Source organism: Colius striatus, chromosome 2 (genome assembly GCF_028858725.1).
Source record: "Colius striatus isolate bColStr4 chromosome 2, bColStr4.1.hap1, whole genome shotgun sequence".
Classification (NCBI taxonomy): Eukaryota; Metazoa; Chordata; class Aves; order Coliiformes; family Coliidae; genus Colius; species Colius striatus.
In genome coordinates this window covers 84,002,196-84,028,532 of record NC_084760.1, presented here as the reverse complement: position 1 = coordinate 84,028,532, position 26,337 = coordinate 84,002,196, and the positions used below count along the sequence as shown (strand labels likewise).

Here is a 26,337-nt window from a genome sequence, read left to right as displayed (position 1 = left end):
ATCAAATTTGAGACCACCTGTTTCAGAATTATTTCTGTTTATCAATAAAATTCACTTTTCCATTAGAAGACCGTGCCAAAAACTGCAGAAGCATCACCACTGCAGCACCACAGGATAGTTAAAGAAACACATTTCTAGACACCTCAAAAAGTGGAAAATGCATAAAGCATACTTAACAAGTATCAACCAGAATACACATACTGAGATCCAAAACTGACTTCAATGGTTGATAAAAGAAAAATAAATTGTGTTTAGTCTTCCTTTCTATAACATTTCCAAGTGTTGTTTGAAGAAAGGACTTCACACTTACTGCTTGGCTATAAAATCTTAAAGTTTAGGAGTTAAAAAAACTGACAATTATTTTTTCCATGTAAATTATTTAAACTGTTTTATAATTAAATTTGACAAAATGTGACCTACAGCACCACAAATGTAGTCAAAACTAATCGCAAAGATAGTATCTTCCTTAAGTATTCAAGAGAAAACTAAAGAGCTACCTATTTTTGTTAACATAAGTTACTGTCCAAAAAAAACCCAAGAAAAAGAAAATGCTTCTCCTGTTCACCCTGAGCAGAAAAACACTGCTGCAGTAAACAAGGACATACCTGGAATTAAATCCTTTTCAAATCTGACACGTTCTTTAATATCTTCAATGTACTGAGGATATCCAGCTTTGGCAAGGCTAAAAATCACCTGCATCAAAATCCTATCCATAAGGTAACTTTCAGTCTTCTCAACCTCTTCTAGAGTCTGTAAATCAGAATGAACTTAACTTTAATACACTCTGAAGTGTCTCAAAATAAAAAAATATTATTTTTTAAAGTCTCTAAAAGCTAGTTTTTTTCCTTCTTTAAAACCATGGGTTTAGATATCTGAAATATGGTAGAAAGAATACTCAAGATCTACAGAGGGGGCCTCAAACACCTTTTGACAGTTAAATATGAAAGGGACAGATTAAAAGGATATACCAGATTTTTCTCTAGTATCTAATAAAATACAAAATCATAGGTATTCCCACTGAGAGTTTACTTTCTAAATAAATTACTTTGAAAATGAGATAATTATTAATCAAACTTTCTGTTCATGTCTGAAAGGTTAGTTGATGATGATTTGTCTAATTTGAAAGTCACAGAACAATATTATGCTTCCCACATCTTCTTCCTTGATTTGATCCTCTCCATCTGATACTATTTATTAAACTCAAACCAATTTTCTTCTCACTTTCCTTTCTGAATATTTCTTTGATTTTAAAAAAAGTAAGTGAGAACACTTGAAAAAAAAAAAGCAGCTACACCAAGGGCTGTAAGGCAGCATTATCTTATCTGTACTTCATGAATACCTAAATTGTTGGCATAAACTTAAAAAATTCAGTTTTACTGGAGAGACTCTGTGGCTTTAATAGATGCCAAAGAATGGCTCAATGACAGGAGGATAATCAAGGTTTAATTTACATTTATTTTCACCAATAATCTATCTCTGATGTGAACTATTTGTCTCTAAAAAAAAATCCTGAATTATTAAATCACTCACTGGTAAACATCTTCTGAGAGTGAAAGGCAGCTATAAAAGGACAAGTTATTTTTCATGAAGTGTGAGGCTGCCTTCACTTAATCATCTATTCAGATTAAAAATCAGTCAATTGCTGTGGACTAAGAAGAAACAAGTTCTAAAAATCCAGTTTTATTCCTTCTGAATGGATAGATAGCATTCCAAATAACAGAAGATAAACCAAATTGTATTTAAACTGAAATCTGCAATACCTTTTTGATGCTGTCAGCATCACCCTTTTCAGCATACACATTGAGCAGTGATAAATAGGTGTCTGGACCTGGTTCAACACCGGCTGTCCTCATTACAGAAAGAATATTTTCTGCACTCTTCATATCTCTGAAAGAATTCAAAAGAAAGACCCTCAGTAGATTTCATCATCATAATGTATTTTGTGACTTCTGTATTTCCTCATTAAATTAATTAGAATTGGAAACAAAGACTGCAACAAGCACTGAGAAAGTTATTATAACTAAGCAAGTCCTTAAAGGTGAAAGTGCAAATCTTTTAATTACGATAGCATTTATAATATTCTTTCAACTTTAACAGTTGGAAAAGTTCAAAACGAAGAGCAGCAAGTCTTTTTCACACAATACAGAAACAGTCATTTACATTGAAATTGAAAGTTTTCAGACACAAGAAAAATCTATTTTCATTGTCAAATAGCCCAGTTTTGCTTCAAAACTGTATAAAAAGACAGTCTTCTATTTATTAATCAAAACAATCACCCTATTTTGCAGCATGTAATTTTTCTGTAAAGTATCACTATATAATTTAGTCAACTAAAAGAAAACAGAAGAAAAAAGGTATTAAGCATTACCCTGATTTCGCATGGCCTTTCACGAGGCTACTGAAAACTGCCTCGGTGATTGGGAGATCTTTGCTCTTCATAAATCCAAGAATCTTACTGCAAAACAGAAGACAATGAATGATTAGGTATTTCCTTTCCTGTGAAAAGATAAACTACTTAGCTATGGATAATCCACTGGGCAAGTACTGTATCATCAAACAAACCCAAATCCTGATGTCACTGAGCAATTACATTTGGGGATGCTGCATAAATTGCTCATATTTTCATTTTTTTTCAGATGAATTATATTTCTCACTTTGAAATATGCAGACACAAGGGTGCAGTTTTTTTTTTTTTACTTATATCTTCCTTTTACTTATTTCTCATGCCCAGCAATCACACTGTTGCTGCTTAACCCTGTTAAAATTAATATGCGTCACAGATACTCAGCAAGTCCTGTTAACAATGACAAGGAAAAACAGAATTACTAGTGTTTACTCCTTTTCCCACTTTTTTCTCAAATGCCTTTCCCAGTTCCCATTTTTAGACAGCAAGCCTTCATAACCTTACAGTTCTTCATGATGGCTCTAGAAATGACAATTATTTTCTGAGCAACTTGAATACAATTTGAACACACTGGTCTATCACTGATTTTTATTTTGCTTGTGTAGGTTACAGCTGTCTCCAGAGAAACTGCTCTTCAGTGCTTGCATTCTTAAACCATACTTAAATCTCCACTTTGTTTCATAATTCATAAGAATTACAGTGAAAATAACTTTACCACGTAGGGAATATGAGAAACAGATTTTGCAGAAACCCCTTTACATGTAAATGCAAAAGAATACCTTGCTCCTTCAATGTCACCCTGATCACAATAAGCAGCAATCAACCTTTGGTATGTAACCTACAGAAAACAAAAAAGGGGAAGTTAACAATTTTGATCCATTAAATGGATAATACTATTAAAAATGAAGATATCATAAAAGGTACCTACTCGATTGGGTTGCACATTAGCTTCCTCCATTCTGGCTAAGAATTCTGTCGGAGAAAATTTGTGCTCATTCTGAAGGTAAACTTTAAGTAAAGCATTATAATGGCTTGTATCATACACAGCACCTAAGGAAACATTTCAACCACAGACAATTTCACAGTCAGTGAATGTAGAGTATCCACATTCAACACGATTTTATCATTTTTGCCAGGCAAATAATTTCATATCAGTTTTATTCTGCATAAACATCTATAATCAGGTTGCTGCTTCTTATTCACCTTTGAAATATCATTTATTTAACAGCACACCTTTATAGACAGCTAAAACACAGAAGAGTAGAGTAACATCAATGCTTGTGTGCATGCTATTCCACAGTCTCTACAGATGTATTTAGTTTACAGATTCAGCAATATTACTATCAAGAAGCAGTTAATCTATGCAACTTCTATAGAGAAATGATTAACTGAAATATTAAAATAGCAGGTAGCACTATCAACAGATTATCTAACAGAAAAGTAAAATACATTCTTGCAACACTAAACATCAAAGAAATGTCCAATATAGGCATCTAACAAAAAAAAAATCTTTAGATTTATTGCTAACACCCCTAGATGTCAGTATAACTCCCAGAACTGGAAATAGGTCTCTCACCTGAAGAATAAAATCTAGTATTTATTCAGCAACGAACATCTGCTGTGATAACATTCAAATGGTATTAAAATACATTCAGTCTTCTATTAGAAAGAAAGTAAAGCACATAGCTGTTCTTGCAAGAGGGACTAATAAAACCAACCTACCCAGCTCTTTCATCTTGTCCCATATCATATGGGCTAGTTCTGTTCTTTCAGGTGACAATACTTCTGGTAAAAGAGCACCACAACTTCGCAATAAAAGCAAGGTCTGGTTACTCCCTGGACACCCTGCAAGCAGAACACATGCATTCAATATCAGAAAAAAATATTTGTGATTGACCACTGAAATATTTAAATCTCGTCTATAGAATAAAATGTTCTCCAAGATGGAAGATTTTTTTTGAATAGGAAACTCAAATCATTAAACAGTGACACTATTACGTGCTATCGTGAAAAAGATTCATGATAAAACATGTCCTCTAGTACAATGAACTTAGATGAGCAAAAATTTTTCAAAAGTATAATATCAAATACTAAACTCAGATAATTTAGTACTTTAAATTTCACAGTCCAAGATTCACTGATTATTTAAGCTTAACAGGGACATATCTTTCTGGTAAATTTCTAAAATGGTAAAATATTTTATCCTAATTCACCAGAAGGCTGTGCTGACATTCAGCGAGATGTCAACTGGCTTGAAAGTTGGGCAGAGAGACTCCTCATGAGGTTCAATAAGGGCAAGTGCAGAGTCTTGCACCTGGGGGTTACAGGCAAAAACTGGAATACAGGAAGTTCCACTTCAACACAAAGGAAAACTTCTTTCCCGCAAGCATGACAGAGCCCTGGCACAGGCTGACCAGGGAGGGTGTGGAGTCTCCTTCTCTGGAGGCTTTCACACCCACATGGACATGTTCCTGTGTGACCTGAGTGAGATGAACCTGCTTTAGCAGGGGGTTGGACTAGATTATCTCTAAATGTCCCTTCCAACTCCTACTGTTCTGTTTTTTGTGAAACAGTTCAGTGTCATTCTGTGTTGTTCAGTTATTCTATATTATTATAAAACCGGTATTCAGAGACATGCCACGTGTTAATTTCCATTTCTGCTTCTGCTCATGCTCAATATAAATTAATTAGGTTGTTTACATGTAGAGAACAAGAATGTCTGCCTTCACTGACTTCTGCACTAGAATAGTGCATATAGAAGAAGCTATAAACTCATCTTCCTTTCTTGGACTTCACTACTGCTCCTGAGGCAAATAAGGCAGAGCTGCAGAATTTATCACAGATTACCCAAAAAGTAGGAGACATAATGTTTTTTTCAATCACATATTTATATTCAAACCCATCGATTTCTAATAAAAAGGGGAATTTCTTTAGAAAGTAGAATATTGTAAAGGAAAAAAAATGTGTATTCCTTTATCACAGAGAAAGGTGTATCTCAGAAATAATATCATCAAACAAGGAGCAAGACGTACAACAGAAATGATGATTAAAAAAGAAAAAAATCAGTGAAGTTTTTTTATCTCAGAGACGTCTACGAAGATCTGAAAGACTGAGATTTCTAAAATTACTTGAAGCCTGAAGCACCATTGAGGCTAAGTTACTTCTAAAAATCATGCCAACACCCCAAAGTTGTGGACAGTCCAGCAAAAAGGCAGGAGTTGTTGCCAGTAAAGACCTCTTCAATTACTGCTGATCATTGTAATTCTTAATTATACAGAACTGTAGAAACAACTATACAGCTATAAAATAACGGCAAAATCAAGCAAAAATTTCTGAACAGTAGAAAGCTATATACCATCTAGAATGAGATATTCAGGTGACAAATATCCAGCAAATCTATGATAACATGTAACTATTGTAAACTATGTTTCAAGAATGCAATCTAAGGCAGAAAAGTAACAATACATAGTTTCTACATCTGGGAAGCAACAGAGTCAGTAGTGTGAAAAAATAAACAGTAACGAGAAAAGAAAATAAATAAGGAGTTAGGCAGAAATTGCAAACTTGGAACTTCTTGTTCAAACTGAACTACTACAGATACAATGGAGTAGCGGGGTAAGCCGTACTTGAATAACTGAAAAATCCCAGCATAAAATTAGTTCATGCAACAAAAAACACCAACTAATCTGCAGTTTCATGATGCCAATATTGCATTAGTGACTGAATACCTTGAAAGGGAAAAGAAACAGGAATAGGTTTGGCAGTATGGGAACGGAAAGATACGAGATGAGACCTTCTTTGGGCCTTTTACATGTTACGAACACAGACAAACCTTTTTTTACGAAAACATCACTAACTAATCTCCTTTACTTTTATTACATTAGTTTTCAACATTATTAATAAAAAAGGACTGAATTTTTCATATGAAAGTATGACATTTATTTTTAACTGCATCATACTTATACCTCCTGTGAAGTTCCATGCTTTTTTAAAACAAATACACTTACACAAAGGAAACTACTACAAACATTAATCTTTTTGTTGAAATGACTTCCTAAAAACTGTAACTAATCAAACATCACTAAGAACTGTGATTTGCTGATAAGCATACAGACATAAAACTCTCACCAATTCACACTCAAAAACTGTACACTTCTATCTTAAAAAAAATCAAGTAGTAAGACTCAGAAAAGACATCATAAGCAAAAAGAAAAAATTAAGAGTTCAACAGAAAGGTGGCATGAATTGAAAACTCAGCTCTTAAAGCAGTGAGCCGCAAAAGTTGTAGAAGCACAATCTCAGGTATACAACAGCATTAACAGTCTAGAGCAATATATAGCAAAACTTGAAACTAAAACAAAAAACAACACAGTGTCAATTATAATTATTGGTGGTAGCAATTAGTGAACATATTTAGCAAATATCTTCATTGACTCATCCTAACTGGTACCAGACCTCAACAATTATGGTATCTGGTTTGGAAAATATTAATATAGTCTGTCAATTTTTAGCCAAAAGGGTACTGAATCTGTCAGAATGAACAATGCCTGTTCACTGTTGTTGATTTTTTTTGTTTTGTTTTGTACAACTACCTGGGAGTATAGAAACTTGAGGATCACCTCCACATTTCCCTGTCTAGTTCCATTTTAAAACAAATAACCTCGTAAGGACATTATGGTTTAAACCATTTTTAAGATACACTGTGTAAAACAGACAGATATGAGTCCTGTTCAGAGTGCAGAACAGCTACATGAAGATGACAAATCCACAAAAAGGCAATATGATAAGATTTCTTCAAAGTATGTTCTGAATTTTCACAAGACTTATAAAGTCTCTGAGACAAAACAACATGGAAAAGTAAATGTATGCATTCAAAGCAAAAATAACATCTCTAAGGCATTTTACATCTGTTCATCAATATATGCAGCAGATTAAACAACAAAGATGAACTAAAAATCAGAATTCCTTCAATTAATTTTCTTGGTTTGATAAATCCATCGCAGCTTTAAAATTAGCTGGTTTTTGTTTTAATTGGAATTAACTTACCTGTTTTGCATATTTCATCGAAGATTCTTAGTAGAAGGACTTTAGGTATGCGGCCAGTTTTTCTGACAGAATTATCCAGTCTATTTAACGCCCAGTCAAAATGCCAGGTTCTTCTGGTCTGAATTTCTGAAACTGGTTCTTCTTTAGCCATTCCCTCCTGCTGAGGTGCAACAGTAAGGAACCTTACTTGATACAGAATGCTTCTGCTTAAAAACAAACAAACAAAAAAACAGGGAAAGTTATTTTGCAACTACACTAGTCACATAATGTCAAAAAGATAATCCACTTACTTCACTGCTTGCTGATGAACAGTTTCTCAAACATTCCATACTGATATGAACAAATACTTGCAATTTATTTCAGTGTCTTTCTACTCAAAAACAGATGGTCACGTGCATTTTCTCACAATGACAACTGTTTCCTGAGATTCTCAGTTGGATTCACCTCTTGAGTGAAATGGTTCAAATACTGCTCTCAGAAAACCAAAAATTTTTAAGTCATCCAACTGCTATAAAAGTCTATTGTCCCATTATGGCTTCTCACAAAAGCTCTCACATCTTTTGAAAATCACTCCAAGAACAGTCACAGACATCTCTTCCAGAGCACAGCAAACAAGGCAGCGAATCATACCTTTCTTTTCCATTAAAATACACAAAAACTAAGGCAGAAGCCAGTGTTTTAGACAACAATGGCTTCAAGAAGAATCGGATCATTTCTCATTCTGCAGAATTTACATTAGTGAGCAAGAAGCAGCAATCCTGCAGCCTAAACCAAACATCAACACTGCATTTGTTCAAATATTTATTTTCTCCATGTAAAGCATGACAAGAAGAAAGGTAATGAGAAAATGTCATTTCTAGCAAAACAATAGAAGCTTGACATTTTTCTTTAAAAAATAAGAACATGTTTATGTACATAAGAAAACAGTGACACAGTGGAACTACAAACACCCTGTGCAGGTAAAATTATCATTACACGCAAGTATTCTTGGAACCCTGTTCTCAATTGTCCTTATAACTAAAAAAAACCAAAATAACACATACTATCCTCTTCCAGAAGCTTAAACAAAGCAAGTGATATGTGCTGGATGGCAAACAGAAGATTCAGTAACTTCTGAAATTGCCCTCCCTCATCTCTGGCTCTCTGGTCATCTCTTCAGTTAAATCTCTCTAAGGTCTCTAGACTAGTTTTTAAAAACCTGGTTGTTTTACACCCTACTGCTACAGATGCTCCAGGAGTCCTGTGTAGTAATGGCAGTCTAAAAGTAAACCACATGCCACAACTGGAGCTTTTTCACTCAACAACCAGTGCTAGTTTAAGGCCCTATGAGATGGAAGTCCAGTGGAGGAGAAAATGCTTGCTTGGAATTTGGTGTTTCAGCAGCATTGGCAGCAAGCTGCTCAACAGTAGACAAATCATCAGTGGCGTGCGTATCAGCGTGAAGAAAAAAAAAACAGACTGGTGTTACAATACTGGTTGCCTCCTGTTAGTAGGAAGTAGCCCAAGGACCATCTTTTTCTTTGCTGTTTGAAACTCTAGCTTGATAACAGAGGAAGCTGTAAGTTCTAGGAATAATATTGTTTACATAAAACCAGCCTGAAGCAGAATCTCTTTCCTAATGGAGCTATGAAAACAGTTTAGCAGATATTTGATTTTTGAAGGCATTAAAACAACCCTGTGTCATGAGGAACACTAGTATCATTTTGCATTATCTTTTTCAAGCAGGCAAATTTTACACTCCCTCATCTCCTCAAGTTTCCTTGAGGGCCAGCAAATTACATGCATTTTATTTGGCTAGGGAAACGATGAGCAAGAACTAATTAGAGATGAGAAAAGATGCCTGCCTGCTTTTCCTCTCCACCTTCTACATTATCATATAAGCAGAGACAGGGTTCTTTCCCTAAAACAGAAACCATCAGACTAATTATGGTAAAATCTCATAGTACGAGGTAAAAATAACACCAATACTAAATTTTAAGTCCTCTTGGGTGTAACAAGCAAATGACATATCTACAACTTAGACAAACTCTTTGATAACACAAAATTAGCATTTCAATTATGAGCTAACCACTGGATACCTATAAGAATGAAACTGTCATGATTGCAAGTTCTTTATCTTTATAAAGATAGAGATGAAAAAATAAAATGGTAGCATCCACTCCTATATCCACTAAAAACGTTACTTGAAAAGTTTTCAGAATACTTCCTAAGGTTGGAATAAATGCTTCAGAAGCAAGTAGCAAACTGGACTTACTGTCTTGGTAACAGAAATTTATACTTAGATTTCCAATAACAATCAAAGCACAAGTGGACCAAATCCTAAACTTCAGATTAAAACTGAAATGTCTTTTTTAAATAAAAATCTGCTATTGTTCTACAGTATTCTGTAAATTATTGAATCCTATCTTATGCCACATAGCACACTTACAACCACAAACGAGTTGGTGTCTACAATTCTGAAGCCCTGCACTTTTTAAGAAAGACATCTTTGTAATATCTCCATCTGTCAAAAGTCATAAATATTTTAAAGTGCTTGCATAATACCACCAAATTCAGTATGACGATTAAAACAGTATGTACATGCTCAAAATGCACTGGTTAACAGCATGAAAGGACTCTATATAACAGTTTCATTTGTTAGTGAACACTCCCTGTTTAGCATTTAGACTGATGCTGTTGAAAATATAAGTTTAGAATATTATACTGTATCAACTGCTATGGCTCCACACTGTAAACTACTATACTCTCATATGAGGTGTTATTTTTATACATTAACCTAACCTTCTAAAAAAACAGCAGAATTGGGTATTTCTATTTACCCACACACACTAAAATATGGTACTGATGCCTCTGTTAATTTGACAGGGTCAAACAGTATCAGAGTATAAAACAACCTGAAGACCTCAAAGTTCCACTGGCATCCAACTAAATTACTATTATGAATTCAAAATATAATGTCAAGTCTAAGACTTGGGTGTACCTTATTATCTGTAGGCTTTCATTATTTGGATGAATCACCTTTTATCATGATTTAGGCTACTGCATAATGCTAAGCCAATCCCATAGTAAGAATTTGTTAGAAACAACTGTGGCTTCAAATGCTGGATGAAGCTGCAAGCACCTACTGTTTGGAATTTCGTTGTCAGCACTAAAAATTAAAGAACACAAAATTTTGGAGAAAACTTTTAAAAAGTTAGGAGCTCACAATTCTGAAAAAATGAAAGACTGAGCAGAACAATAAGATAGCTTCCAAAAAAAACAGTTGTGAACTTAAATTGAGACACAGTCTCAGGTTTGATTTCAGGCAATCAAGTGAAGGACAGAAGAATGCCATAGATGACATACAGAAAATTAATACTAACAACCTTCCCATCAAAACATAAAAAGAAACTAACAAAATACAGGAGTTATCCATCCATCAGGTACCTTCAACAACCTCATGCATTCCCTCTTTAATTTTTAGAAGCAGAGAAAGAACACACATTAAGGGGAATTTAAAAAAGCAATGATAAAAGTCAAAGGGTGCCACGTTAACCATTTCCGTCTGGAAGTAACATAAAAAGCTGGCAAGAAAAGCTTCTAAGAAATATTATTTACAAAACACACATTTTTTTTTAAATGGAAAAAAACACAGATGGTATTCTGTTTAGCTTTCAAAAAAAATGTTAATTGCAACCAAACTGTACATGTTAATCAGTTTGCAATGACTAAATCATGACAAGGAGATGATGATGAGAATGGGTAAGAAGAGGGAAGAATGAGCTACATAATTTCTGGAACATTAAGACACATTATATCTAGGACATATGAATGGAATTTAGTCAATCTGCAATCCCTTCGAAATACCTTAAAAAACTCATTAAAATTTGGGGAAAAACACCAGCATGTTCCATAAAAAAAACATGGAGGGATGTGCAGGCTTTTGGCACCATCTTTACCTGACAATGTCATACGCAAAAGAAGAAACTAGTGTATTTTTACAGTGTACTTTTACTCACAAAAATATGGGTGATCAGAGTTTGCTGCAAAATTTTGAATATATTTTATGGGATTCTAAATCAAGTTATTTCCTGACCCAACTGGAAAAAGACTGGTGCAATCCACATCCATTCACTAATTTCATTAACAATTTGGATGGCAGAAGAGTTAATAAACTTATAAAATTTGTATACAACACCATAATGGTGGCAAACTCTTTGAAGAAGAGCCTCAGATTTCAGAGTCATCTTGATTACTTGACATAATGAAACATCACGCAGCAAAAAAAAAACCACTTCAATTCAACTCCTAACAAAAGCAACACAGATAAAATACAGAGAGTATTATTCTGCTTGTCATGGTGTATTTACAAAAAAACCCAAAAAACAGCCCAAGTTTAAAAGACTGAAGTCTCATCTATCCCATCCTACTCTCCAAGCAGAGAAGTAATGGCATCACACTGATAATATTGATTGTTGTAATAGTAACTTTAATGAAATATTAGAACGGGGTACTTCAACACTAACTTTCTCAGTTGGAAGCTTATAAAATAACATTAGTAGGGAGGAAAAAAAAAAAGCTATCATGCCTCAGTGAAAGATGTTAAGATTACATAGTTTTATGATAGAATGATACTTTTCCAATTATTTTAATAGACTTTGTTCAGAATTAAATGCTATCCTACGCAGCTAAATGAATGATGCTTCTCCATGGGCTGCAATGAGTGCCAAGTGTTTACTTTCATTAATTACCTTTAAATGGCATTTTTAATATTTTCTCCATATGAAACTGTATTTGCAAGCACATGCAGCTGCACAGTAAACTTCAGATCTGTTTGAATTAACCATCTGGTTCTTCTCCAAAATGTGTAACTTCTCTTTACTGTGCTTCAGAGCTAAGTTTCTTTGTACCTACCCAGAGAAGATCAAAAGGATGTACTAAGCCCTAATAAAGTGATCTCTTTCGTACATCCACAATCACAATATCAGGAAAGTGACATTTCAATATCTGAGGCTTTTGTACTTTTACACCATTTTCAGCTTTGACTCTACAATTGTGGGAATTAAAACTGTAGACCTTCCCTAGATAGGAGAGGTTAACCAGTTAAACGTTTGCAACTCCAACACACAACCACACACTATTTAGTTGTAACTTTTCACCTCCAATTTAGCTTACATTTGGAAAGTAGTTGAGGATAAACTAATTTAAAAAGTTACGCAGAGATGAAGTATGCATTGGAAAATGTATACCAATCCAGTTAGTAAAGTTCTTCTATGTTTGCAAGGACTTAGTGAGAATCCCAGCACTAATGTACACAGTGCTAATGTACCTACGTTTTCCATGTTTCTAGAGCAAACTAAAAGCAGTGCCCTCAGTTTCCTACAAGAACACATCTTACACACCAGACTGCATTAAAAGTGCATTATCTTTCCCAAAATCTAGAAGTCAGCAGTTCTAGTGCTCTCTCTGGCAGTAGCAGAAAGTTTACTTTCTGTACAAGTCAACCAATTTCAAACATTCAAAAAAAATTTGCCTCCCTTTAACAGAGCCACAATAAGGTAGTTGCTATGCTTTTTCTAATGAATATTTTGTTCTTTCTGAACCAAATAGGTGAAACACGTATGAAATAGCTTTCAAAATACAAGCTATGATTCAAGCAGAATAATGGTGAACTTAAGGGAGCTAAAATTACTGTACATAAAAGCACTACAGACTTAAAAAGACACAAATGTACTAAATATAAGACTAAATAAATATACACCTGAGATCCCAGCAGGATTAACATGACTGCTGAAGGTTATTTCCCCCAACCTAGCTATGTCACCTACAAAAAAAAGCCACAACATTCAGGCCACTACACCCTTGTTTCAATGACAGAGCAGGATCCTACAAAACAAAAACAAAAAAAAAGGTTTTTTCATGTAGATTGAGAAACCTCAAGTTTCTTAGAGATTATCTCAAAACTCTGCACATATACAACAACTACAACAGTCCAACTTGTCAAATTGTACTGCATCAGAATTAACAAAAACAAATCTACTTAATGCCTTCTCTACATTTCAAGTCCATTAATTCTATCATTTTGCTAATATAAAGTAATTAAACATGCAATTCTACATTATAGCCCATTGGCGATGGATGGTCAAGTATGATAGTGAATAGCCAAAAGCAACTTTGCAGGTAACTTAAAAAAAAACCCCAAACACAAAAAGTACCATGCATTAAATTAGGAATCACTTGGGGTTTTAACTTGTGGCTTACTCAAAGCTCAAATAAAATTCCCCTCCCTCAAATCTGAAACAAGGTTCTTTGAACGGGTATTCTCCCTCCCATCTTACCAACATGCTTCAATCTGGTGCAAACACATCACTGCATACCAAAATACAACTTCGAAAGCATTTCTCACGGTACTGTCTTAGCAACTTCACCAGCAATTACTCCTCTGAATAGAACACAGGTCTTGCAAAAGAGCAGGTTTCACTGCAGCACAATTTGTTGCTTGGGGAGATACTCTTCGCTCAAACTGAAGCAGTGACAGCAAAGCCAAAAAAGCCTTGCAAGACATATACATAGAGATTCCACTTGATTTTGCTCAAGTATACTTTTCCACCCCTAGGAGCAGTTAGCTATACTGTTATAGTTGGGTAACAGGTCCAGGGAGCACCCTGAACAAGCTGGCCTGCAATGGGAGCGTGGTCCTAGTCTTGCATCTAGGAAAGAATAACCCCACGTACCAGTACAGGTTGGGGAATTAATTCTTAGACAGAAGTATAGGGGAAAGGGACCTGGGGCTCTTGGTGGACAGCAGAATGACCATGAGCCAGCAATAAGCCCTCATGACCAAGAAGGTCAAAGGCATCCTGGGGTGGATTAGGAAGACTGTGGTTAGTAAGTCGAGAGAGGTTCTCCTCCTTCTCTACTCTGCCCTCGTGAGACTGCATCTGGAATATTGTGTTCACTTCTGGGCCCTTCAGTTCAAGAAGGACAGGGAGCTGCTGGACAGAGTTCAGCACAGAGCCACAAAGATGATCAATGGAGTAGAGCATCTCCCTTATGATGAAAGGCTGAGGGAGCTGGAGCTCTTTAGCTTGGAGAAGAGAAGACTGAGGGGCAACCTCATTATGTTTCCAAATACATAAAGGGCAGGTGTCAGGAAGGTGGAGCCAGGCTCTTCTCAATGATGTTCAAAGACAGGACAAGGGGCAATGAGTACAAGCTGGAACATAAGAGTTTCTAAAGAAACATAAGGAAGAATTTCTCCACTCTGAGGGTGACAGAGCCCTGGAATGGGCCGCCCAGATGGGTTGTTGAGTCTCCTTCTCTGAAGGCATTCAAAACCCATCTGGATGAGTTCCTCTGTGACCTACTCTAAGAGGTCCTGCTCTGGCAGGGGGGTTGGACTGGATGATCTTTTGAGGTCCCTTCCAACCCTTAAGATTCTGTGATTCTGTGGTCAATGTGGGAAGAATGGAGCCAATAACCTTCCTCCCAACACTAACTTTCCCAAAGCATAGCTTAACTTAATCACCTACAATACACAGACTAAAGTCCCCAAAAGATCTCCTGGTGTTAATTCAAACTCTACTCTGAACACTCATTGACTGAGATGTTTGTTACAGCATTTTGACAGCCAGCTACTAGCTGACTTGATGTATTTCTTCCTTAATGAAGCTTCTACGAACAAAGTTCCAGTAAATAATTTGTGCCACATAAGTTAGTGTAGTGGCAAAATTTGCTGCCGTATACCTGAAGTTTATTGTATGAGTGTGTCATAGCTTATCTCCTTGTTAGTGCATGGCATGAAAGTGACCATATAGCACTCTCTATTTCACATTCCATATTACAGACAGTCAAGTGAAATAGTAAATCTGCCTTAGATTCAGAAATGCTTCTCAACCATCGAATGTAATCAGATATCCATCTACTGTCCTAACCCATTTTCAGACCATGTTGAGATTTTAAAAAAATTGAGCAGTAGGATGCAGAGGATAAAACCTCTGCTTGAATGTGAGTGATTGCTGTTCCACATCTCTAAAGACTCTAACAGATTTCCAACTCTGTAACCAATAATGTAACAGAAGTCTCAAAAGTGCCTCCAAACTAACTTTATTATGTTCAGTGCTAAAGCAACTACACCAAGTGCATGAAAACATATAGTCATTTACCCAATTTTTTTGCAAAATGTTGGATTATTTCCTGTTATTTGTTTACTGTTAGAACTCGGGAGGTCGGTATATCCCACTATTACAATTAGAACTTCGTCAATATTCTCTGGAAATTACTGCAGCAGACTGCATTTCACTCCCAAAATAACATCTTAAGTCCTGAACAGAGAATACAGCTGCTTTAAATGTTGTCCATATATCCTTCCAGTTCCTGAAAAGAGATTCCTTTCCAGAAATTCAGGCTTAAGCAGAAAAAAACAACACTGAGTATTGACAAGTTAAAAAAATTAAATGAGATTATATGCTTATATGTGTAATTTCAGTTCAAAAATGTTACTTTTCCTTTACACTTTGGTCCTAGAGCATCGCTTGTCCATTAGGATGCAAAAAAAACATATAGTAAAGTGACAGTAAGACAAAGAACTTAGGTGAAAATTTACCTCTGTACTTAAATTACTGGACAGGAAGACCACACAAATTTACATGTGCTGCTCAGTCTTACTCCAATATAACTCACAGTTAGACCATAACATAAAAGGTATGGAAGAAATATCATTGCTTTTTCCTGTAAATGTATTCGTTCTCTACCAAGCACCTTCCTCATATATTAGCTAAGTCTACCCTGAGAATTAAAGAGTTTTCAGCATCATCACTTATGATGACCCCATTTATCCTCAGAAGTATAGAAGAGTGTAACTTGGTGCAATAAAACAGGAACCATCAAATAAAACAGTCAGCAATTAAAAGCCAAATTATCATGATAGAAAGCACTTCTTTCCAGGAACACGGTTCTAAAACCAAAACAAACCAAAAAAGTTAGTCTTTCATAAAGTCATACATGTATTTCAGTGATTATTACTTCTCACAAGAAACTACATTAGGAAATTAAGCTTACAGCTGGGGAAAACAAGTATTAGCTGCATTACCACCAAGTATGAAAGTTTATTCCTGATTTGCAGCTAACCAGGCATATAGTTTTATTGCAAACTATACAACAGACATCTTCCCAGTTCCCTGCACATGTCCAATCCATCCTTCACACCACCAACTTTAGCACTAACAATTTCAAACATGAAAATCAGTAGAAAACTGTCTGGTTTTTTAAAGTAAGATTTTGTTCTGGCTACCAAATAAAATCAGTGCACCATAGGTTTGAGACGCACTGAAGCTACTACAAGTAGTAATAACTTATTTCTGATGGTGAGACTTTCCTCTAGGAGCAATCTGTTGCTGACTCTAGTATGCTCCCTTCCCTTCCTCTGAAACAGCTCTGGAACTCATTAAGTCCTCTGCTGAACATATTTATCTATCTAGAATGGCAGAAAGCTATTCTAGTTTTCTACTAGGAATTCAGTTACGGAGACCTAGAGGGATCACCAGAGCTGTAATAAGGCATAAGCAACAGTGAACAGAAGAATTTTCTCCCTTTGGTAGCACTAAGATTTTATGTCATATAGAACTCAGTGTGTATATTTAATGCTTTTATATTCTCAGATTTGATGCAGAAATTAGTGTGTAGTATCATTTGGCCATTAAATGAGAGATTTCAAGCTCAGTTACTAATACCAACTATAGCTTCATGGTGATACTTTTTTTGCAGATAGTAATGCTGTACTCCCGTACTTGGACCTAATGGCCATATTAGTTGCCATTAGTTTGTAAGGTGACACATCTACACACCAAAAGCATTGTATACCCTTCCTACCTACCTGCACTGATGCTCAACAGGTTTAGTCAACACTGCAATAAATAGGACAAATGTTTACATGTTTGGAGGAAAGAGATCTAAACTTCTATTTAGCTAGCCATTTATAGTAAAAAATTATTTGTAATTATTTTAATTGTTCAGTTTTGTACAAATTACAACTATGATTATAACCATAGCAAGTCATTTGACATAAATGAAAGCTACAAACTGTCAACCTTTTCCCACCTCCCTCAGATTTAAAAACTTGACATGGGGGAAATCAAAAATCCAATCCCATCAAGACTCAAGTAATAAACAAATCCTTCTCTCACTTATAGGCAGTCTGAGAGAACTTGCTCAAAATGAAGTAAACTCTACTGTTAAAAAAGTTTGAATAAATCTTCATGTAGTTCTAACAGCACACTCGCTACACGGAATTCTGTAAAGCATCATACAAAACTCTGACATAGTCATTGTCTGCACAGCTGCTACCTTCTTTGAACAAGTAATTAAGGAAAACAGGGGACCAACAAGCTTGCCTATATAACAGAACAGTAACATTACCCTCGTAATTTATTAAAAAAACAGTCCATATAAAAACCCCTGAAATATCATGTTCCTACATGGATTCTGACATGTTTATGTATTCAGGGCTAAGTCTTTTGCACTACTACATCCAAGAAGTATGTGATCAAGACAGGCAACATCCCAAACATGGTATACCACTGCAAGAGGCAAAGCTTAGCTTTCCCCAAACCAACTTTTAGTTAAAATTTTTAAAAGGTGCACTCATGTCAAAGGTTGAAAGGGTTGTCTCCAAACTTTCTGCAGGGTCCCAACTATGTATTATTGTGGTCAAAACGGTGGTAGGGATGCACTCAGGTCAGGTGAGTTTTCCACCCTACCTGTGTGACAGAAGACAGGGAATCATAGCAAAAGAATGAAAGTATTCCTCCTGATAACAAACCCAGGGGAGTCAGACAGGCACGGGGAAGAAGGCTGGATCCCGCCTGGGCTGTTGCCCACAATCACCACTGATCTCTGCCTGGTCTCTGCCGATGATTGCCCCTCACTACAGCAGTACCCTCCGCAGGACAGCGCCCTTTGCTCTCCCTCGACAGGAGCACTGCTTTTGTTAGAGCCCAGTGAGGCACTGCTGCGGAAGGAGTAGTCTGCCCTCGCCGACTCAGCTGGCGCGGGAGGCCGGGCTCCCCCCGCGGCCTTTGACCCCGCGCTAACCCTGCCGCCCACATGCAGCAAGAGACAGCGGGGCCGAGCCGGCCTATTCCCGCCGGCAGCCGAGGGAGCTGGTGCAGAAGGTGCCAAGGGCCGCGGGGCGGTGGCCGCGGGGGCGCGCGAGGGCCCCGCCAACAGTGCCCTTGGGCACGAGGGCCGCCACATCCGTCGGCCCCACGCCGCCTCAGCAGCCCGCCGGCCCACGAGCGAGCGGCGGGCAACCCCGCGGCGCAGGGTCTCACCTGGCAAGGGCCGGCGGGCGGGCGGCGGCGGCGGTGGGAGGGCGCAGGAGGGGCAGGAGGCGCGGGCAGAGGGCCCGCAGGCGCCCGGCAGAGCTCAGCAGCGCAGCCATGACCGCCGCGCGCGCCGGACGCAGAGGACCACGTGAGCCAGGCGCCGCGCTACTGCGCATGCGCATCAGAGGCTCGAGGGGGCGGTAAGCGCGGGCGCTCCGCCCCCGCTGGGCCATGTGATGTGAGGAACCATTGCCTGCAGGGGGGGTCGTCGGCCCCGCTATCGGAATGGGCCCTTTCAGCCACCAGCGTGCTTCTAATTCGCACCCCGAACTACTAATGGGACATTCCACGCAAGGTCGGCGGCGCAGCCTCAATCGCGGGTTGGATCGATCGGCAGCCAACCCGGAGTTGTTCCAGCGGAAGGCGACCGGGAGGCTGCAGTGAGCTGGGGAGGAAGCGTGGGCTGGTGCGTCTCGCCTGGCTCTCAGAGGCGGAAGGGGCCAGGCGGATGTGCTGGCTTTTCTAGCAGCCTCTCCTGAGAGCTGGGCACCACTCTGCGCGCCCGCCGCCGTAAATGCCGGTTGGGCCTGGGTCGGTCCGGCGACTGGGTTGTCCCTGCCCGTGCTTGTCCGTCGGAGGAAGTCACGTGGGCCACAGGACGTGAGCGGCGCGAGCACCGCCGTTGCGGGCCTTCAGTGGGCTCGCGCCGCCAGACCCCTTCTCTGGGCCAGGAGGCGGGAGGGAACCTCGACTCCCCCCTCCGGGGATCCCGGTGTGCGGGGCCCCCGTCGTTTGTGTCCGGAGCGAGGAGGGTGGTTCCTACTCTCTCGGGGTTTGAGAGGGGACGGAGCAGCCCCTCACTGTGGTTTATGTCAGACAATACTAATAACGTGGCAGGAGACGTATAAATATAAATAACCCCAAAGTATCCCGGAGCTTGTTCTCGTCGATAGTAAGAGAATCTCTGTCCTGACTGTGCCAGTGGTTGAGTTGGATTTATTGCTCCAAGACTGCAACACTTGCACAGTTGAGCAGGGGAAGCCGGTGCTAGGGGTCGGCGTTCACGGGGCTGCGGAGGGCCTCTGAAGGCTTGTAATCCCTTGCATCCTTTTGGGAGCAAAAGGGAACAAGGGGCAAAGAGAGGAACCTGAATTAAAAAACAGAAAATCTCTGCCTGAGCTTGGTTATATTTAGAAAGATGCTAGCTGCATTGATATTTCATTTTAGCATGCAAGTTAAGCTAGTTCCTATGCAGTAATTGTAAAACGTTAACAGTAGGTACTTTAAGTATGTGTTTTCTTACAAAGTCTAGCTAATTATTCTTGTCATAGATTGCATATAATTACTCCAGGAGGCAGATAGATTTTTATGAAATCAACTACAACCAGCTATTTCTGATCACACTTTACTTGGAAAGACTTGTCTAATCAAGATGCAAAGGGCTCAGGTTTTTATAAGTTATAAACACTCATTTTTTTTTTTTACTTATAAGAAAGTTCTGGGTGTTCAACACTTCTCATTGTCAAGCTGTAAGGCATGAGTTGCAGCCAGTATTTGTGATGTTACCACAGATTCTGCTGTGTCATAGTGTTAAAATATTTCATGGAATTCAGAGTTCAATGTTAACGAGGAAGACCAAAACTCATCTTTTAAGTACAAACCTAGTAGCATAGATGTTAATTGTTAGACTGGCTTAGGCATATGCCCACCAAACTTAATTATGGAATAGAGCTCCTGGGAGCTCACTGGAATGCTGCAATACAAAAATGTCAACAATGTTTACAATAAGGACCAGAAATGACAAATGAATAGAACAGTACGATAAAATAATGAGATGGCATTGGTCAGAATAATAAATAGTTGCTGAAACTTCACTGCTACTGAATCAGTAAAGAACAGATTAAGGACTTAGAAGGAAAAGAGTGGTAGAGATGCTGCCTAGAAATTCCTTCCAAGACAAAAGAAAATGCGAGTATGTTTGACAATCCAGCCAGGAGACAACAGGATTTGAAAGAGGAGCTACTCAGGGAGTCTTTTCACTACTGAGTGCAAGGTCATAGCTGTGATTCTGCTTTAGAGATAATGACAGCTATTTGCTTGCTTAATAGGAAAAGGAAAGGGCATCATGAGGAATTAATTCAAAATGTGATATAGCTGAAACAGAAGACTTAGGAAATTACATTTGCAGAAGTTCTCTGAATGGATGAGAGCATCTAGATCAGATCAAGACCTGAAAAGAAAACCTTGGTCTCACCACCAAAGGAATATATAGAAAGCTCAAGACAAGCAAAGGAAATCCTCTGCTGACTTTTTGGTTTTTCCTCTCTAAACAGACCACATCCTCCAAGATTCCTGGCCTGATTCACTCTGCCCAAGGAATTCATTCATATTGTTTATAATTCCCAGGAGACTATCCCATGGGATAATAATTAAGCAGCGTCAGGTTTTATGGGCCTGGACTCTGATGCTGGTTTTCGAGTATTAAATTCCCATTCTATAGAACAGTTTCAAGCTATGCCAGACAATTACCTTGCATAGTTAGAGGAATTAGTATCAGTCAGGTTGAGGCTGTTGCCTGTAGGCAGTTTGGTGATGGCCACACTGTGCTGGAGAGAGTGATGTAGAAGTAGGGACTCTGGCCAAACTCTTCCAGTCCGCTTGAAGGCCACAGAATGGTTCTCTTTATTGGAGGTACGAATGGGCATTATATACATACTACTGCCACCAAAACTTGTAATTTCTGATAATATTTCTGCTAATTTCCCTGAGAGTTTATCATAAACACTTTGGAATATTTTTTAAAATGTAATTGAGGTGTGACATGGAAGTTTCCAAAGAGAAACTTAAAATACAGAGTATTAGAGCTGTCTTTGCTCACTTTCCTGTCTTTCAAATAAAACCCCATATGTACAAAATAGCTTAAAAAATAGCTTATGCCACAGTTGGCTTTGGAAAATCTGGAAATCCAAAGTAGAAATATTGCTATAAGTGCATCCCTACAATCTGAACAGTAAAAATGTTTGGAGTGAATGATCTAAGTTGTGTCAAAATGCCTTTGCAACAGTGAAGGAAACATAAGAGGACATGCAGAATAGAGTCAGGGTTGGCCAGAGTGTTGCCTTTAGGCAGTTTGGATGTGGATGCTGTGTGTCAGAAGGTAAGACGGTGACAGGGATCATGGCTAATTCCCTCTATCTTCTGTAAGAGGTTTACAAGATGTTAACCTTTGGTAAAGTCAAACTTGTCTGTGATTGCTTTGCTGGGGGTCTAGGAGAACGCCATGGTTCTTTCAGGGGTCTCAGAGGTGCCCTCTACTGGCAGGAGCTGTCTGGCAGAGCCATCAAATCCCTGTTGGAAGCGTGGGCGTTATTTCTAAAGTTTTCAAGGCAGGAGGTTCTCAGGTGGGTGCAAAGCATCTTGTGGTGTGTAGGGGGTACCTCTTGCTCAGAACCTCCAGATATTTTTTCCTGTTCTCTTCTGTTCCCTAATTTAATATGGCCTTGTAGTAAGAGGCAGCTCTGTGTGGATGACACCAGTGCAGTAAGACATCCATCCTCCCACCAAGGTCATATAAATCAGTTTGGAGCACGCTCTGTGTTATGCAATGGGAAGAGGGAACATAGATCCCAGCATTCATTTAGTGTCTGCATTCATTGTGGAAAATGGAGTATCAGGAATGTCTGCCATGCAGAGACTGATCTGAGGCATTTACTTGAGACTTTGGGGGAAGGTTGGCCATGGAATTGAGAAGGTAACGAGATACATACATATTTGTATTGGTAGTATCAATAGGAGTTTCATTTCTGATGGCAGAGTAAGGATAACCTTAGATTTCAGACAGTGTGGTACTTAAGAGATTCTAGTGTGAAGAAGATGCATTCTTAATACATCTTGAGGGAATGGGGAAAAAAACCTAAAAAGAGACCTTTCCCTATGACTTGTTGTCTAAACGTTTTGCCTCGTTGGCTTAAGCCTCTTGCCTAATCTCAGGCATGCAGTTCAGGCTGAAGCAGTAGCAGTGCTGAAAGAAATTACTCTCAAGGCAGTAAAAGATAGAAGGATAATGATGAATGTGATTCTCTCTCTGTTTCTAGATAGATCTATATACAGATACTCCTCTGTGATACCAAAGAAAACCTAAGTCTAAATTCACGCTTGCTGATATCTCTAAATATCTCATTTCCATTTTGTTCTGAGAGGAGCAAGTGGAATCAGCTTAAAATACTCATAGGATTGTTAATTGCAAACCCTCACATTTTTCTGTTGAATATGTTAGTAATTCTCAGGTCTTTTGAAAATGCATATTTCCACTTCGTCTACAAAAAAACTTCAAGCATAACTTGAGAGCCTCTGATGAATTAGAGAAAAAAAAAATGTTAAAAGAGTTGTTTTTAAAACAAATGTGTGATTTTCAGAGCTTCAGTTGCTTATCACTAGCAACAATGTGATTCCCGTGTTTGAAACATCTTTCAGGATCCCAACTGCCTTGAGCTTTTATTACCTCAGTATGCTTCAGGTCTTGGAATTTGGCTAATGTTACCTAACATATTGCAAAGCAAGGGCTCCAAAAAATATGTAGTTGCAAATAAGATTCAAGTCAACAGGTTTTCTGAACTAGTCAGGTTTTATTTTGAGAGGATAAAAAATAAGTAATAAGTTCAAGAGGTATAGAAGTGGAGATGATACAAAAATATGTGTTGTTAGGAAGGAAGGTGGAAAAAGGTGACAACAGAATAGTTTGAGAGGAAGAAATCTAAGAGTAACTGGTGAGGCTGCTGGCAGTGGATGGAAAAATGTGCTTGTTTTGGCTGAGGTAGGGTTTTCTTCTTAGTAGCGGGTACGGGGCTGTGTTTTGGATTTGCACGCTGAAGACTATTGATAACACAGGGATGTTCTTGTTACTGCTGAGCAGTGCTTGCACAACATCAGGGCCTTTTCTGCCCCTCACCCTGCTGTGCCAGTGAGTAGGCTGGAGGTGCACAAGAGGTTGAGAGGGAACATAGCCAGCACAGCTGACCCTACCTCCCCAAAGCTTTTTTCCAAAGACATATGTCCCATACCATATGATGTCACGGTTACCTGGTGCTGCTCCTCAGGGTCTGGCAGAGCATCAGTCTCTTTGTGGTGAACAATTGTTTTCATTTGCATCACTTATCTTCCTTGGCTTTATTTCTCTTTGTTATTTCCCATTTCATTAAAATAATAATAGCAGTAGTAGTAGTAGTAATAATAGTAATAATATTTCTACTCTTAAACTGCTCTTAACACATGAACTTCTGCACTTTTAGCCCATCCCATTGGGGGGGTGTGAGCAAGTAGCTGTATGGTGCTTAGTTGTTGAATGGGGTTAAACCACAACAAAAAGAGATTCTCACCTCCCAGAAACAAGATGAAAGTAAGCACAACTTACTTTCAGGAAGATAGTGGGAGGATCCATGGGTTTTTTTCATGCACTTTTAAGATGAAATTTTGTTGCTCTGATACCTTTGGGGTCTGTTTTGTCCCTCAAGTGTCAACTGTTTCTACTTTTTCTCCCAACAGCAAAAAAAAATGCTCCCCTTATCCATGCTTTCAATTTCTTAAGTTTAAAGCTAATCTCAGACTGCATAGCTCTGATGTTATGGCATATTATTTTGCTTTGTTTTGGGCCTGGGTGATAAAAAAAACCAAACCTGAGGTACTGAAAAAGCAGTAGTAAGGAAAAAAAAATGAGAAGGGCCAAGTCTTAGGATTTGTAGGATAATGTCTAAGTATCTTGCTAAAATAATAAATAAGAAGGAAAACTCAAGAACTGGAGAAAAATGGATAGTAGATCATTTGAATGGAAAACTGGTACTTGAGAGTCCTGTTGATTTCCATGCTCAGTTTTCATTTAAAACTACTCCTTTCCAAAGGCGAATGATGACTTAATCTCTAACAAAATTCTAAACTAATTCTTTATTGTATGTATCCGTCACTTAAAATGTTTCTGCAGGCAAAAATATGCCCTTGCTGTTGTTTGATCCCACTGAAAGTTTTTGATGAGCTCTTTTAGAGCTGTACTGCAGTGTAAAAGAATTATTTTCACTGAAGATGCAAAAAAATTTAGCTCCTTTTTCTCTTCGGCGATGTTGGTTTTGCAAGGTTAGTAGAAATTTTAATAAGTAGTAGAGCCTTTATTTTTGTAACCAAGTCAGCAGATCTTAACCCTGGCTACCTATGGGGAGTAGATCTGATGAGTAAGAAGGTGCTTTTTTTTATATAGTTACTTTTCAGAGGATGACAATTTGAAAATGGTTGTGACATAACTGGGTCACATTTGAAATTTTTCTATAAGCTGCACAAATGAGAAGTTGAGGTAGCTGCCTCTGTCGGAAGATACGTTCTTAGAGCTGTAGAGAATCGTATAGTTGAGAGATTTGCATGTTGTACTGTTAGTGAAAAGTAAAGAACTAATCTCTAGCTGATTAATAGTCCTTCAGTATCTTAAATCTGTTGCTTTTGAATAATAACAAAGTCAGGATTAGGGTATATATGCATGTGCATCACACACTGCATTTCTTCTGTCATTGTCTTCATTTTGCATGTTTACTTGTGGTCCTGCTGTTCTGCAAAGAATATCATGTTCTAGGGTTTGGCTAGTATGAGTGTTGGAGGGGAAAAAAAAAAGTAAAATGAGTCTAAGGAATGGTAAAACTGTAGCTCTAATATGTAAGAAACCATTTTCAGATTTTGATGCATGCTTTAACTTCTGGTTGCAAACAAGAAAGGGATGATTCAGAGATTATGCAGATTGCTAGCTGGACTGGGAAATTATAGTAAAACATGATTCGTAAGCTTACAGGAGTTACTTTAGATAAGAATCCTTATGCTGTTTTTGTATCAGTGGCATGCTGGGTGATTCTTTCTGCCAAATCTCCCATTCCAAACAATGAAAAAATATTTATTTATGGATATAAAACAGATCAAGTGAGAATATCTAGAGTCTAGACTTTTGCTTTGGTTCAAAATATTTGAGGTTTTCTTACAGATGTTCTGATTTATCTTAATGGTTACTGAGTGGTTTCTTAGGAGTTGACCAATTAAGCATATGTGATCTAGAAGCATTAATCCAAAGGCCACTTAGAATCTGCAAAACCTAATCCACTAACATCAAATACCAAATCCCTTGGTGTACACATACAGTATCTGTTTAGTGCATGCCTCACTGGTGTACATGCCAGGGACAGATATAGCACATTACTATACATTTGTACAGCTCATTTGTCTGAACAACGCTTAATTTAGTTTCATTCAGGTTATTAAAAAATAATATGGGTATCTCAAGTGATAGCTAGATTGATATTTTTATCTACAATAATCAAATTATATTTTGTTGTTCTAAGAACTCCCATTTTTCTCTTTATTACTCTTCCCTCACAATAAGGTCACAAACCTGACAGACTGAGAAGGCAGAAATATCTAGAAAGGTGCAAATAAGCGTTTGGAAGGGCAAAGAGCAAAAATCTTTTAAAGCAAATCAGCTACTGATGGAAAAAAGTTGATAATTCTTTTGGCAGCTGATCTACTATTTTTAGTTGGTTGTTTTTTGCTCTAGTTTCATGG

At 38.0% G+C, this 26,337-nt stretch overlaps 1 protein-coding gene across 2 annotated transcripts in view; it reads right to left on the bottom strand.

Annotated features, from left to right (window-relative positions):
* Window positions 1-18,887, bottom strand: part of LRPPRC (leucine rich pentatricopeptide repeat containing) — a 93,975-nt gene extending 75,088 nt beyond the window's left edge. Inside the window, exons 1-8 of one of the 2 annotated variants that reach the window (XM_061991335.1) lie at window positions 18,760-18,887; window positions 7,451-7,656; window positions 4,127-4,249; window positions 3,333-3,454; window positions 3,184-3,242; window positions 2,369-2,455; window positions 1,761-1,887; window positions 606-750 (exon numbers count right to left, since the gene is read on the bottom strand). In XM_061991335.1, the coding sequence (XP_061847319.1) occupies window positions 606-750; window positions 1,761-1,887; window positions 2,369-2,455; window positions 3,184-3,242; window positions 3,333-3,454; window positions 4,127-4,249; window positions 7,451-7,656; window positions 18,760-18,869 (979 nt within the window). In that variant the 5' untranslated portion in view covers window positions 18,870-18,887. The remainder of the gene's footprint in view (window positions 1-605; window positions 751-1,760; window positions 1,888-2,368; window positions 2,456-3,183; window positions 3,243-3,332; window positions 3,455-4,126; window positions 4,250-7,450; window positions 7,657-18,759) is intronic. The other variant, XM_061991336.1, reaches the window with a different exon arrangement.
* Between the last annotated feature and the right edge of the window lie 7,450 nt (window positions 18,888-26,337).